Below are 15,596 nucleotides of genomic sequence, written 5' to 3' on the forward strand. Positions count from 1 at the left end.
GACCTAAATCATCATCAACACTTTGTTGGAATCTGTTTTAACTGCATTAATCATTTAAAGTTCAGTCTTGGAATATTCAACCACAGTGTGTCTGTTAACTTATATCCACCTCATAATAATTGTGAATAACTGAGTACACGTTGTAAAGAAATTGTAAATTGTTTTGCTAACTGGATAGTAGATTTCCATTTATTCAATATCATTACTTTCTTTCCGAGTATTTGTAATCTTTGTACTTTGTTTACTTTAAATAAAAATTGTTACTGGCCCCTAACCAGATTCTAACATAAATTAAGTACTCTTGTAACCTCATAACTTAATGAAAGCACAGACTGCCTTATTGCCAAACCAGTTCTGTTTTTTGCTTTTATATTTCATCGGAAGGAATGTTAGTGCTGCTGGAGTCGGGAACCTATTCTTGCACGACCTTCAGCAACCCCTCATTTAGATTTGTTGTGGAAGTGACTCAGAGGTCTTTTTGAGGGAAGCAACTTTACTTTGACTTTGTCAATGGCTCTACAAGACGTTTCTGAAGGTGGTAGGACAAGTTCCCTGGGCACAAAATAAGAGCAGCTGTGTACTACTCTGCAATGGTTGGGGAAAGTGTGCATGTATCAGGTTTATTTATCACTTTGCAAGAGGAAAAGGAGTGGTAATGAATCCTATTCTGATGACAATATCACAACATGGAAAGGAACCATAGGGGGTTGACTACGGAACGAGATGGGTGATTCCTAATCACATTTAAGGAGTTGATAATTGGTGAAGAAATTACCTCTGGGAATTTCTTTTTGTAGCTAAAGAGTTGCTAATTGACAAGACTGTTACTTCAGTGGTGGCTACAAACCTGTAAAGGAAAATGACAACTAGTACGTTGCGAATGCTAATTAAATTCATTTTGTAAGTAGTGAATTAAGTATAAATACAAAGATAATCTACTTTGTAGTATCTTGGAACCTGGGAACTACCCCTACACAGCCTTCAGCAACCCCAGATTAAATTTCTGCAGGCCTGACAACATCTGTGAAGAAAAAATCAAGATTAACATTTTGGGTCTGGTGGGGTCTGGTGACTCGACTTTTTTTTTCTTCTTCACAGATGCTGCTGAGCTTTTCGAGCAACTTCTGTTTTTGTTCCTGATTTACAGCATTTGCAGTTCTTTCAGTTTTTACCCAGATTAAATTTGATAGATTTGTTATGGTAGTCACTAGATCTTTTTGTAGGAAGAAAATGGGTATCCAGCAACTTTATTTTGAATTTGTTAATCGATGGCTATTACTTTGGGCAATGTTTTACATTGTAAGGGTAAGGATGCAGGAGAGAGTACTTTCTTTAGGACGTGACATTAAACTGTGATAATATCTGTTTTCTTGGGTGTATGCAAAAAGATCTTTAGCCACTGTAAATGAATATTTCCAGTGTTTATCCTAAAAAGATGTAATTGTGTCAAAATAGAGTGGTTTTAATGAGATAAATAGGAAGATCAACTTTCAGCACATGATTATGATGCTAAATCATCAGTAAATGGGAAAGACTAGGAGAACATACCCATTTGAAGTGTTGCTAGCAGAAGGAGTTCAATAGCAGAAGCAATAATGAAGACAGAATTGAAAAGCTTTAAAATTTGTAAAGGAGAAATTTTAAAGGATATGTTTGAAGTATGTTTACTTTGGGAGGCTTGTGATCACAGTTGGCTAGTACAGGAGTCAACAATTTGTAGCAGTTTTCTGAGTGTTTATTGGTTTTTTTTTAAACAGTAGTTTAGATTTGATACATTAGTTAGATAGGTTTGAGTATTCAGTTCATCCAGAGATTGATGTCATTCGGAGTTCTTAACTCCTTGGCGGAGTCACCCATGACAGTAGTATTGGAGGGGAAGAACCAGACAAAACGCAATCACAGTCCTCAACAACGATTCAGGCTAAAGATACTTGAGTGATATTAGCAGCTGTGATGGTAGATGAGGGCTGCCAGAGTAGGGAGATCCCCAGTCAAGGTTTCCTTGCCACTGAAATTGGATCTGTCTTCAGTCAAGGGCCATGTCTTTGCAAATGTTAACGGCATTCCCATATTAAAAGATGTTCTGCACAAGGCAGAATTCAACCCCCATACAATGGTGGACAGTCATATTCTTAGTGAATGATTGCAAGCAATGATTATACAAAGCAAGTAAAGACCGTGAGAAATGAGAATGCTTGGAAGGAGCAAGAGTGGTTGTTTTGAAGTAGTGCAATGCTCGTCACTAATGTTGTGCATTCTTTGGGTGGTAACAGAGTTTATTCTTCCCTCGGGCTGTTGTAGGAGAACTCCTGGTCTTCTCCGAAGAAGATGGTGGCTTGTTACCCCAGATCCTCTAGCTGCTCGTGTCTCCTCACCAATCACTGTTGATATGCCTTATTTTGGGGGTTGGTAATCTATGCTGTGTCACTCATCTGTCTAAATCCTCTTAGCCATTGTCACAGGCAGCTACTCTTGAAATCAGGATTGTCCCCTCGCCCATCTTCATTCAAAAGTTAGTTTTCACTCTTTCTAAGGACAAAACCTTCTTATTTTTCTAAACATTGCATTCATAATAGGGTAGTGTGATGGCTGATGAATCTTTTGTTATTTGGACGAGGCTAGTTACTACTGTAACACCAGTTAAGTGAGGTCTCATGCTACACAGAAAATATTAAATACAGTTTCAAAGGTGACCCCAATTTCCAACAAGTGTTGTGTGTTTGATATTTTCAAAGCTAGCACACACCTAATGTCGGGATGGTATGCTGTGTTAAGTGAATCTATAACTGAATGTTAAATTAGATAAACTGGGTATTGAAGAGATAATAAAATGTGAGGCTGGATGAACACAGCAGGCCAAGCAGCATCTCAGGAGCACAAAAGCTGACGTTTCGGGCCTAGACCCTTCATCAGAGAGGGGGATGGGGTGAGGGTTCTGGAATAAATAGGGAGAGAGGGGGAGGCGGACCGAAGATGGAGAGAAAAGAAGATAGGTGGAGAGAGTATAGGTGGGGAGGTAGGGAGGGGATAGGTCAGTCCAGGGAAGACCACAGGTCAAGGAGCTGGGATGAGGTTAGTAGGTAGATGGGGGTGCGGCTTGGGGTGGGAGGAAGGGATGGGTGAGAGGAAGAACAGATTAGTGAGGCAGAGACAGGTTGGACTGGTTTTGGGATGCAGTGGGTGGAGGGGAAGAGCTGGGCTGGTTGTGTGGTGCAGTGGGGGGAGGGGACGAACTGGGCTGGTTTAGGGATGCAGTTGGGGAAGGGGAGATTTTGAAACTGGTGAAGTCCACATTGATACCATTAGGCTGCAGGGTTCCCAGGCAGCATATGAGTTGCTGTTTCTGCAACCTACGGGTGGCATCATTGTGGCACTGCAGGAGGCCCATGATGGACATGTCATCTAAAGAATGGGAGGGGGAGTGGAAATGGTTTGCGACTGGGAGGTGCAGTTGTTTGTTGCGAACTGAGCGGAGGTGTTCTGCAAAGTGGTCTCCAAGCCTCCGCTTGGTTTCCCCAATGTAGAGGAAGTCACACCGGGTACAGTGGATGCAGTATACCACATTGGCAGATGTGCAGGTGAACCTCTGCTTAATGTGGAATGTCATCTTGGGGCCTGGGATAGGGGTGAAGGAGGAGGTGTGGGGGCAAGGGTAGCATTTCCTGCGGTTGCAGGGGAAGGTGCCGGGTGTCATGGGATTGGAGGGCAGTGTGGAGCGAACAAGGGAGTCACGGAGAGAGTGGTCTCTCCGGAAAGCAGACACGGGTGGCGTTGGAAAAATGTCTTGGGTGGTGGGGTCGGATTGTAGATGGCGGAAGTGTCGGAGGATGATGCGTTGTATCCGGAGGTTGGTGGGGTGGTGTGTGAGAATGAGGTGGATCCTCTTTGGGCGGTTGTGGCGGGGGCGGGGTGTGAGGGATGTGTTGCGGGAAATGCGGGAGACGCGGTCAAGGGCGTTCTCGATCACTGTGGGGGGAAAGTTGCGGTCCTTGAAGAACTTGGACATCTGGGATGTGCGGGAGTGGAATGTCTTATCGTGGGAGCAGCTGCGGCGGAGGCGGAGGAATTGGGAATAGGGGATGGAATTTTTGCAGGAGGGTGGGTGGGAGGAGGTGTATTCTAGGTAGCTGTGGGAGTCCGTGGGGTTGAAATGGACATTAGTTACAAGCTGGTTGCCTGAGATGGAGACTGAGAGGTCCAGGAAGGTGAGGGATGTGCAGGAGATGGCCCAGGGGAACTGAAGGTTGGGGTGGAAGGTGTTGGTGAAGTGGATGAACTGTTCAAGCTCCTCTGGGGAGCAAGAGGCGGCGCCGATACAGTCATCAATGTACCGGAGGAAGAGGTGGGGTTTGGGGCCTGTGTAGGTACCCGGTGTGGCTTCCTCTACATTGGGGAAACCAAGCGGAGGATTGGAGACTGCTTTGCAGAACACCTCCGCTCAGTTCGCAACAAACAACTGCACCTCCCAGTCGCAAACCATTTCCACTCCCCCTCCCATTCTTTAGATGACATGTCCATCATGGGCCTCCTGCAGTGCCACAATGATGCCACCTGAAGGTTGCAGGAACAGCAACTCATATTCTGCCTGGGAACCCTGCAGCCTAATGGTATCAATGTGGACTTCACCAGTTTCAAAATCTCCCCTTCCCCAACCGCATCCCTAAACCAGCCCAGTTCATCCCCTCCCCCCACTGCACCACACAACCAGCCCAGCTCTTCCCCCCCCCCCCCCACCCACTGCATCCCAAAACCAGTCCAACCTGTCTCTGCCTCCCTAACCTGTTCTTCCTCTCACCCATCCCTTCCTCCCACCCCAAGCCGCACCCCCATCTACCTACTAACCTCATCCCACCTCCGTGACCTGTCTGTCTTCCCTGGACTGACCTATCCCCTCCCTACCTCCCCACCTACACTCTCTCCACCTATCTTCTTTACTCTCCATCTTCGGTCCGCCTCCCCCTCTCTCCATATTTATTCCAGAACCCTCACCCCATCCCCCTCTCTGATGAAGGGTCTAGGCCCGAAACGTCAGCTTTTGTGCTCCCGAGATGCTGCTGGGCCTGCTGTGTTCATCCAGCCTCACATTTTATTATCTTGGATTCTCCAGCATCTGCAATTCCCATTATCTCTGTTGAAGAGATGAATTTTGATTGACCAGATGATATCTTCATCTGTGACTTTTATGAGATTGGAATTCACCCCAAATTTTCTAAGTAACATGAGAGGAAATCTAGCTACTTAAGACAGCTAAAGAAAATAAATAAGAGGAATAGTCAAACTATTCAGACCAAAACAAGGAATTCGCTATGCTGACCTTACACAACACTTTTTGTTTAAGCATTCCAAAAAGGAGACACTTAGTTTAATCCGAATGTTGTGAAGATTGTTTAGAGCAAATGTTAGATTATGTTCAGTGTCAGGTATTAGACTCCTGAAAAGTTTTTTGTCGAGGAAAAAAAATCTTCTGTTTAAGATGACAAGGTGTAGAGCTGGATGAACACAGCAGGCCAAGCAGCATTTCAGGAGCAGGAAAACTGACGTTTTGGGTTTAGACGGGCTCTCTTTCCTGCTCCTCTGCTGCTTGGGCTGCTGTGTTCATCCAGCTCTACACTTTGTTATCTCAGATTCTTCAGCATCGGTAATTCTTACTATCAGCTATTTAAGTGTTTTTTTTTGTCTATTCATCAGGACAGGTCCAAGAATACCAAATCTCAAGGGGAAAACAATTTATACTGCATGAGAAACAGGGCACTGGTTTGTTGGCAAGTGGACTGTGTTCAAGGCATTGTTGTTCCCAGCTGTATTCACCGTAGCAATACATTCCTTAATCAGAGTCCTCTTGCCACACAATCATGTTGTATAAATTGTTTTTCCCTTGTCTTGCACTCATCAGAACTGATGTTAGAATATCAAATTTCAAAGAGTTTCATAGCCCACTTTTTTCCCCCAATCATACTACCATAAAAAGTTCTTCCCACTTGCGATAAGTAAATATTTTCATAATTGAGCAGATGGGAGCCATTATATGACCTGTATTTTCTCCTTACAGAAGATAAATATTCCTTTAATATTCATTATTGTCATAAGCATAAATTGCATCTTAAATCTCTGTATTCTTGTACTTCATAAATTTCCATTTATTTTATAAGTCTATTGACTTTTGTTAGTCAGTGGACAGGGAACATTGGTGAAACCCCCACTATCGTTGCTAGCCTTACTCAGAACATGACGAAAGAAATCCAGAGCTAGTATCTGTCTTACCTCCTCATAAGACTACAGTGACATTAAAGAACTTGAATCCTACTTCAGTTTCTATAACTTTATAACTTGGCAAAACCTTGCTGGCCAATGAGTACTCCTGAATTGAAGTCAGTGTTGTAACATAGAGAAATGTGCTCATTTTCATGCAGCCTAGGCCCCGCAAAACACTGAAGGTGTTTAGGTGATGGTGTTTGCTGCTAGATAGTACTATCGGATTTTGTCCAAAACTAGTTGGTTTAATGTCTCATCTGAAAGACAAGACCCCACTGACAACGTACAGCAGCTCAGTGCTGTGTTGAAATATCAGATAAATTTGATGTTTTACAAGAGGAGATCTGGTTGCACAATTGTAGCATCCCTATCTATGTGCTAAAACTTCTAGTTTAAGTACCACTTCAGGATTTGATGTTCACAGAAGGTCCATTCATAAAGTGGTTCAGTATCATCCTACAAATCCTTCCGGTATAGCTGAATACAAGAGGTATGAGTAGGAGAGTTTCTTGGACAGCCATCGGGCAGAAGCCAATGACAAACTGCTTAGATTTGCCAAGTGTAATGATGGACCACCCCAGTGGAAGTGTGGGGTCACTAATGCTGTCTTAGAGCTGGTAGCTGAAGGGAGAGAGAGCTTTATCATTATCACCCCTGAGTCAGAGTCAAGAGAGCTTTCTAACTGCCAAAGCTGCTATTTTAAGCATGTTGAAGCATGTTTAACTAATATAACTCTAGATATTGCCACGAGTGGTTTGACTCTAATAAAAGAAATCAGGATATTAATTTATTGACCTGGCTAGGAGATAGAATAAAATTTGACTCACTATCTATAGCTCTTCACATTGTTGGGAAAAATCATTTTCCAACATGCTTTATTTTTTGATGCCAGTAAAGAACCCTGAATTCAATTTGTTGTTTTTTTTCAAACTGGGCTGCAAAGTTTTCAGTTTGATAAAAAATCTGAAATTGCTGGAGAAATCTGTCGCCATCTGTGGAGAGCAAACAGAGTTAACATTTCAAGTCCAGTGATTCCTTGTCAGAACTTCTGTTCTGAAGTTCTGAGCATTAGATCGAAACATTGTCTGTTTTCTGTCCACAGATGCTGCCAGAACTGCTGAGTTTCTCCAACAATTTCTGTTTCAGTTTCAGATCTCCAGTGTCTGCGGTTCTTTATTTTATTTTGACTTTTAAACTGCATTGCAACAACTCAAAAGTAATCATATAAAAATGAGTTTTTGAAAGCAATATTTGAGACTTGAAATAGATTGTTTTTGTCTGTGTTTGGTAGACTATTAACGTAGCTTTCATTATGAGTGATATCTTAGTTAAAATTCTAACTTAGGTGTACTCTTCTTTTGATTAATAATAAGTTGTCTTGTAATTTTTTCAGTCTGTGCGACAGACTCATTACAGAAGACAGCTCGGATAATTGTGGCCTTTGGTTTCAGGATCAATTTATACTGCAACTGTTGCCATTTTCCAATTGTACGTGCAGCTGGAAAAGAAAAACTCAAAGTGCACACATCTGAAAGTATCACTGTGAATTTGCAATTTGTAGTTTCTCACTGTTGTACTATTGAACTAGTTTGACATTCCTCCGTCCAGAGCATTTGTTTGCAACTTCAGATTTGTCTCATTCCCAAGTTGTGGTCCAAGTCTCTAGCCTCTCATCAGGAGTTCATTGATTTAGTATATGAAATATTTTTAAATGTAAATCTGGAAATCTGTGTCTGTTTACTCTTGCCCCCTATTTCTCAGGAGACAATGGTGTTAATATTGGCTGGTACAGATCAACAAGCTGCTTAAATTTTATCCTGGTCAAACATACAAAAAAGATACACTGTCATATGGTAGTAACAGCAACAATTAGGATGCAGTTAAAACAAAATAGAAAAAAATATCATTAGCAAAGCAAGTGATTAATTTTTGTATTCTAACTGAACTATGAAACATGGAGGGGTGTGTTCATTTTTGGCCATCACAATTTCACACTTTCGGAGAGATGTTAAGTTCTTGGTAACAGTCCAAAATACATTTGTTGGAAAAGTTTTCATGGATGAAGGTCTTTACTTGTATGGAGAGATTGGAGAAGTTTAAAAAACGTATCAGAAGAGAAAGTAGAGAGACTGTTTCCGAAAACAGGAGAGTCAGTAATCAGGGGATGACAATTTAAAATGGACTTGAGAGAATATTTTTGTAAACACAGCTGGTTGTTGTGATCTGGAATGTACTGCCTGAAACTGAAACAGACATCTTTCGAAGAGAATTGGATAAGAATTTGAAGACGGAAACAAAATCATGGAGCCAAATCTTTGTGCATCATTTCCTGAGCAATCCCTTAAGATTTTCATCTGTTTGATAGCCCTACCAACCTTGTGTTATGAGGTATGTTAATTATTGAGCTCTGATTTTACCTTTCTACTTAAGACTTCATTAAATGCTTCATTAGATCAACTTGAGTGTGATTGAGAATCTTTGTGGTGAAATCTAATGTCAAAAACAGCATGTTATATATACTCAGAAAATATTCCATGGTATTTTACCCAGAGGACAGGTAATGTAGAAGAGATTGCAGAGGTAGGGTGGGGCCAAGCGTTGAAGATCAGAATTTTACATGTAATATGGGAAACCAGCATGGACCAACGGATGGAAGCCTATGGTCACTACTGCTGTCTTGGAGCTGGTACCTGAAGAGAGAAAGAGAGAGAGAGAGAGACATAATCTGGAATTGCCCTTCAAGCTCATAAACTGTGAGTCAGAGATGAGTTTGGGTTTTAGGACACTGCACATTCAGAAACAATTTAGAGGATAACAGACTGGCAAATAGGATATTGGAGATCTTGAGCTGAGAAGTGTCCCACCAGCCACCCAACAATATATCTATCATTTAAGATAATAAAATGTGAGGCTGGATGAACACAGCAGGCCAAGCAGCATCTCAGGAGCACAAAAGCTGATGTTTCGGTCTCTCTGATGAAGGGTCTAGGCCCAAAACGTCAGCTTTTGTGCTCCTGAGATGCTGCTTGGCCTGCTGTGTTCATCCAGCCTCACATTTTATTATCTTGGATTCTCCAGCATCTGCAGTTCCCATTATCTCTATCTATCATTTACAGTTTTTGTAGCCTTTTAAGCACTGATATAATATTTTTAGATTTTTTTTCTTCCAAGTAGTTACAGCTATAAGCTTTCTTTGCATCAATCTGGTTTGAATTTAAACTCTGGTCCCTGCAGACACTTCTCTCAATAATGAGACCGTTATATGAAGATGCCATTGGCTTATCGTCAGCATTAGTGAAAGATTAGTAGGGTAAAATACCAAAGTTTTGTTTTGTTTTCTCTGAGTACAAACACATAGAGTTCCTAAGTTCCTGATTAAATGTTGAAAACCACACCAAATAATCACTCACTAAAATAATGCCTTTGTATTAACCTCAGCTTTATCCTGTCCCTTAATAAATGTCTGCTAATGTATTACTTCATCTACACTAAGTGTCCAGGTAATTAATTACTGTATTACATTTGTCTCTAGACAGTGTCAATCTTAGAACAGCGCTTATCGATGACCGAAGACAAACTCCAGGAGTGTCTAGATAATCAACAGACTGCACAGCAAGTAAAGTCATCCTAGTTCTTGAAAAAAGACTGATTGCTTTGAATTTTAAGCCTCTCCATTAATTCTTCAGACATGCTACGTTGTTGGACATCGTATTGAATGTGAAGAATGAACAATCAGTTCTTCAAGTCCTGTAGGATGCAACACATTGCACTAAGATGTAATTGGATTCTGGCACTGAAACTGTAAAATAGCTGCTACCAAATCTCATCACATCTGTGATTCACATTTGTGTGAATGAGACATATCTATTCCATTTTCTTCTGCGCATATTCTTTTACAACTGACCAATTTCACAGACCATTCAAGTGGAAAAAATTGGACATCTGAACATTTTTCTATCATGAACATTCTCATTTCTGTCACGTGGATTAATTTCTTCATACATCGTGTGATGTGTACAATACTGTGTACGTTCTGAGGTACATTAATCAGGGTGATGGCTAAAGTGAGACTGAATGTGAATTATCTTTCACATGACTCTGTGAAACTACTTAAAACCATCGCTTTGAGTTTGCATTGATTCAAGTTCGGATTGACTTGATATCGCTGCTGCAAGGTGGTGGTACTTCCTGTATTTAATGCATGCTTTTTAATGTAACTTTTTTATAATAAAATATTCTATCCATTGAATTTGTGGCTGCAGAATTTTTAAAGAAAAATACTTTCAACTTGTGTTTGAATTACTGTGAATTTGCTAATTGGTCCATACTAATCAGCTATGGTTCAGAGGTAATATTCTCATTGGTTTCCAATATCCCAGTAGCTTGATTATGAGATTTGGTGACATCAACTGACACTCCTCTGAGAAAGCTTTATTTTGTTTGTAGTTAGGTCTTAAATATATTTATAGCTTCAGTGCAACCCGCACAGAGACATCTATCTCCCTGGAGTAATCAGAAACCTCTTAATATTTTCCCTAGAATGTTAGAAACAGTAGAACTTGCACCATAATTAATTTAAGGAGTGACATTTTAAGACAACAGATATCACATTTCAAAGGCAAAAGTACTGTATTTGTTAGAAATCTGCAACCTCAGCACAAAACACTAGAAACATGTAGCAAGCCAAGCAGCATCGATAGAGAGAGAAATTGAGTTACTGGTTCAAGACAGTGACTTTTCATCAGAACTGAAACAGGTTAGAGGTGTAGCAGGTTTTATGGAAGTGCAGAACAAAGAGTTTTCTTTTGGGTGTGACTGAAGTGTGGATAGGGCTGTTGCAGAGATGGCAGTTGTGAAGGTATGTTCTGATGGTGTTACATCAATCCATAATGACAATTAACACAAGCAAAATACCTCAAATTAAAAAGGGTAAACAAAAATGAAATGACTGTGGATACTGAAAATCTAAAACAAAATCCATGTGGTGCTCAAACAATGAATATATCTGATGCTATTCACGGTGAGAATTATTGATTCCTATTTTGTCTGGATCCTTGGTCACAGCTGTTTAAATGCATTCTGGTTGTTAACTGCAAAAACCAGAACAGTCACCGGTACTTCAAAAGAAATTAATCATGTGATATTTTGGCATATTTCTATTGATAAATTGCCGCACAAATGCAAATACTATTTGCTATGAGTCAATGAGGAGGACTTGCACTTTAATGAGCTCTAAGACAAGAAGCCCTCAAGAGAAATTATTTCCACAGTTTCTAGTTTTTGATTAAGCATTGCAGAAAGTGACTAAAGATTTCCTGTTTACTGATCCCTGATAAGTGCATTGACAAGTTTGGATGTCAAACAGGTTTACAAGTCCTGCAAAACCTAAGCTCCTGTGATATGTGAACTGTAGTTTGATGCTTGTGTGTGGTGAGGGAAGGAGCTCAGAACCCATTTATGCATGTCAGGACATGGGATACAGGACTTTACTCGCCAAGCCTGCCAGCCTGTGATTTTTCACCTGATTATGTGAATGGGCAAGAAATTGTTCTTTGCCTCCCTATCCTGCCACCCTCCCCTCAATGAACTGTAATAGCACAAATGAGATTTCTAAATAGAGTGAAATAAAAGTTGTCTTAACTTTAGTTCACATTACGTCTTCATGTAAGGTGTGAGCTTTGCAACATTTAGTCACAAGCACCAACATGTGCCTCATCACAATAGGTGATCAGATTCCTGAGAACGAGGTTTAGTTTGGTCACTACTCATAGTGAAGTCATAAACATGTTGTTTTAAAACAACATTTACACCACGTGAGTAATGTCTTGCACGTCCTTAAGACATTCCACAGCATTTCCTGTTATTGGTTCTGCTTCTGTTAAGTATTTATATACTTTCTATATGCTTACGGTCAACAAGAACCAGTTACAAGCAGGAGAGAGACAATGAGGGTTTTGCTTAATATTGTCAAGATCCCATGTGAGCAACCACCACGACAGTGTAGAATAGTACTCTGTTCAGATTACGTTGTTTTCCTCATTTCGCTCTCAGTCTGGACAGATTGAAGATTTTGCTATCTGACATGGCACATGTACTCCCACATAGAGCATGAACAATACAGCGCAGAACAGGCCCTTCAGCCCTCGATGTTGCGCCGACCTGTGAACTAATCTAAGCCCCTCCTCCTACACTATCCCATCATTATCCATATGCTTATCCAAGGGCTGTTTAAATGCCCCTAATGTGGCTGAGTTAACTACATTGGCAGGCAGGGCATTCCACGCCCTTACCACTCTCTGAGTAAAAAAACCTGCCTCTGACATCTGTCTTAAATCTATCACCCCTCAATTTGTAGCTATGCCCCCTTGTACAAGCTGAAGCCATCATCTTCGGAAAAAGATTCTCACTGTCCACCCTATCTAATCCTCTGATCATCTTGTATGTCTCTATTAAATCCCCTCTTATAGCCTCCTTCTCTCCGATGAGAACAGACCCAAGTCCCTCAACCTTTCTTCATAGGGCCTGCACTCCAGACCAGGCAACCTCCTGGTAAATCTCCTCTGCACCTTTTCCAATGCTTCCACATCCTTCCTGTAATGGGGCGACCAGAACTGCACACAATATTCCAAATGAGGCCGCACTAGCGTTTTGTACAGTTGCAGTATAACATCACGGCTCCAGAACTCAATCCCTCTACCAATAAAACCTGAAACACCGTAAGCCTTCTTAACAGCACTATCAACCTGGGTGGCAACTTTCAGGGATCTATGTACATGGACACCAAAATCCCTCTGCACATCTACACTTCCAAGAATCTTTCCATTGACCCGGTATTCTGCCTTCCTATTATTCCTCCCAAAGTGAATCACCTCACATTTATCCGTATTAAACTGTATTTGCCACCTTTTGGCCCAATTCTGCAGTTTACCCAAGTCTCCCTGCAACCTGCAACATTCTTCCACACTGCCCACCATTCCACCGACTTTAGTGTCATCTGCAAACTTACTAACCCATCCACCAATGCCTGCGTCCAAGTCATTTATAAAAATGACAAACAGCAGTGGTCCCAAAACATCCTTGAGGCACACCACTAGTAACCGGACTCCAGGCTGAATATTTTCCATCAACCACCACTCGTTGCCATCTTACAGAAAGGCAGTTTCTAATCCAAACTGCTAAATCTCTCTCAATACCGTGCCTCTGTATTTTCTCTAATAATATACCATGTGGAACCTTATCAAAGGCTTTACTGAAGTCCATGTACACCACGTCAACTGCCCTACCCTCATCCACAAGCTTGGTCACCTTCTGAAAAAACTCAATGATGTTTGTGAGACACGACCTGCCCTTGACGAATCCATGCTGACTATCTCCAATCAAATTGTTGCTTGCTAGATGATTATAAATACTATCTCTTATAATCCTTTCCAAAATGTTTCCTACAACAGACATAAGGCTCACAGGTCTATAATTACCTGGGTCATCCCTACTGCCCTTCTTGAACAAGGGCACAACATTTGCAATCGTCCAGTCCTCTGGTACTAAACCTGTAGAAAACGAGGACTCAAAGATCAAGGCCAAAGGCTCTGCCACCTCCTCCCTAGCTTCCCAGTCAATCCTCAGAAAAGTCCCATCTGGCCCAGGGTATTTATTGACCTTCACACCTTCTAGAATGGATAACATCAAGCACTGGAGAAGTACCGTGAGCTAGACCTTTACAGGATCTTCTAAATCTAGTGACACAGAAGGTGGTCCAACAGCAGCTTCCTCTCCTAAGCCAACATTAAGTGTCAAGGTTTTAATGACTGGAAATCAATTCTGCTGGGCAAGATGTCTTGCTTGTATGTCAACTTACAAAGCAACTATTATTTTCAAGTCTGCAGCAGGAGACTCCCAAGATGGCCTTGGAGGTACTTAAGGAATTGTTCAGCACTGCCAATGGTTCTTTCTGTCTCAGTGAGTTTAAACGTTCACTGTCCTTGCCAGTTTGAGTGGTAGAGGGTTGATCATGAGTCACATACACAAGGTAGCCTTTGTCTCCGAGAAACCAGCTTCTGATTTTTCCTGGAGCTGTAATGGGCAATGACTGACTAATGTAAAATTCTGTTGCCTCCCTGAATGAATGCACTAGTAGTCCCAAACACATTTCGCAGCCCTTGTACTAATTTTGCCTTAGCAGAATCAAATTAAACACAACTCACCTGCAAGTCAGTAGTTAGCCTTTTAAACCTCTACTGTATGTGTGGGTCCTTGTACTACTAACCACCTTATGAGTTATGAATAGAACATAGAACATAATAATTAGCATTCAGTGGCCATGCCAGACTCTGTTGAAGGACACTGGCATCAGATCAGCCTGAATGTCTCTTTGGGATGGCATGACATAAGTGGACTAATGCCTTTCACAACATGGGGCACCATGCCAGAAGCAGGCAGCATCATTAAGTCTCTGGGCTTGAAGTCACAGACAGAATATTGGCAGTTTACCTGTCAGACCAGGTGCATTGTGTGTGATTGTCTGATTGGAGTCTTGTTGACAAAAAAGTGACAGTGATGTTGGTCATCAACTTGTCATTTGCCATCCTGCTTTACAAATTGTTCAGGTGAAAATCACGCTTGCAATTCGCAGTCACCAATTCAGGCTACACCTGAACACCTAGACCACTCCCAGTTTGCAAATTATTCTGTGTTCTTGTGTTTTTTTTTAAATTCATTCCCAGATGAGGGCATCACTGGCTAGGCCAGCCTTTATTGCCCAGAGGGCAGTTCAGGGTCCAAAGCATTGCTGTGGTTCTGGAGTCACACATAGGCTAGACCAGGTAAGGCAGTTTCCTTCCCTAAAAGGTATTAGCGAACCAGAATGGGTTTTTCCCAAGAATGAGCAGTCGAATCATGATCATTAGACTCTTAATTCCAGATATTTTATCATATTCAAATACCACCGTCTGCCATGGCAGAAATTGAATCTGGATCGCCAGTACATTAACGCCTAGGGATAATACCACCAGACCATTTCCTCCCTAGATGCATCTTCTGCGAGTGAGGATTGAAGATTCAGAAGCAAATCCCTTTTCCATTGTTTCAGTGCTATAATGTCTCAGATGTTCTTCTTGCGCTGCATTCACCTGGTGTTCGGATAAAGCTGCCTTCAAGTCATTTATATGAGAGAATTCTGTGAAATTTTAATGCACTGGAAAGGCCTGTTGTCAGTCGCAGCTGACAAGAAATCTCTCCTGCTCCTGCCACCTGGCATAGGCACATTACAAGAATTAGCAGATGGATTACTGACCTACTTTGGCCACGTAATGAACATTTCCTCTGTAGCCAACCAGCCCTAGAATGAG

The 15,596-nt window shown here is 41.5% G+C and overlaps 1 protein-coding gene across 4 annotated transcripts in view; it reads left to right on the forward strand.

Moving 5' to 3' along the window:
- The window catches only part of LOC125461049 (POC1 centriolar protein homolog A), a 94,938-nt gene extending 84,437 nt beyond the window's left edge, over positions 1-10,501 (forward strand). For all 4 annotated transcript variants that reach the window (XM_048549369.2, XM_048549370.2, XM_048549368.2 and 1 more), the window contains one exon: positions 9,785-10,501. In XM_048549369.2, coding sequence (XP_048405326.1) covers positions 9,785-9,883 — 99 coding nt within the window. In that variant the 3' untranslated portion in view covers positions 9,884-10,501. The remainder of the gene's footprint in view (positions 1-9,784) is intronic.
- The last annotated feature ends 5,095 nt before the right edge of the window (positions 10,502-15,596 follow it).

The sequence above is a fragment of the Stegostoma tigrinum genome, chromosome 18 (genome assembly GCF_030684315.1).
Source record: "Stegostoma tigrinum isolate sSteTig4 chromosome 18, sSteTig4.hap1, whole genome shotgun sequence".
Taxonomy (NCBI): domain Eukaryota; kingdom Metazoa; phylum Chordata; class Chondrichthyes; order Orectolobiformes; family Stegostomatidae; genus Stegostoma; species Stegostoma tigrinum.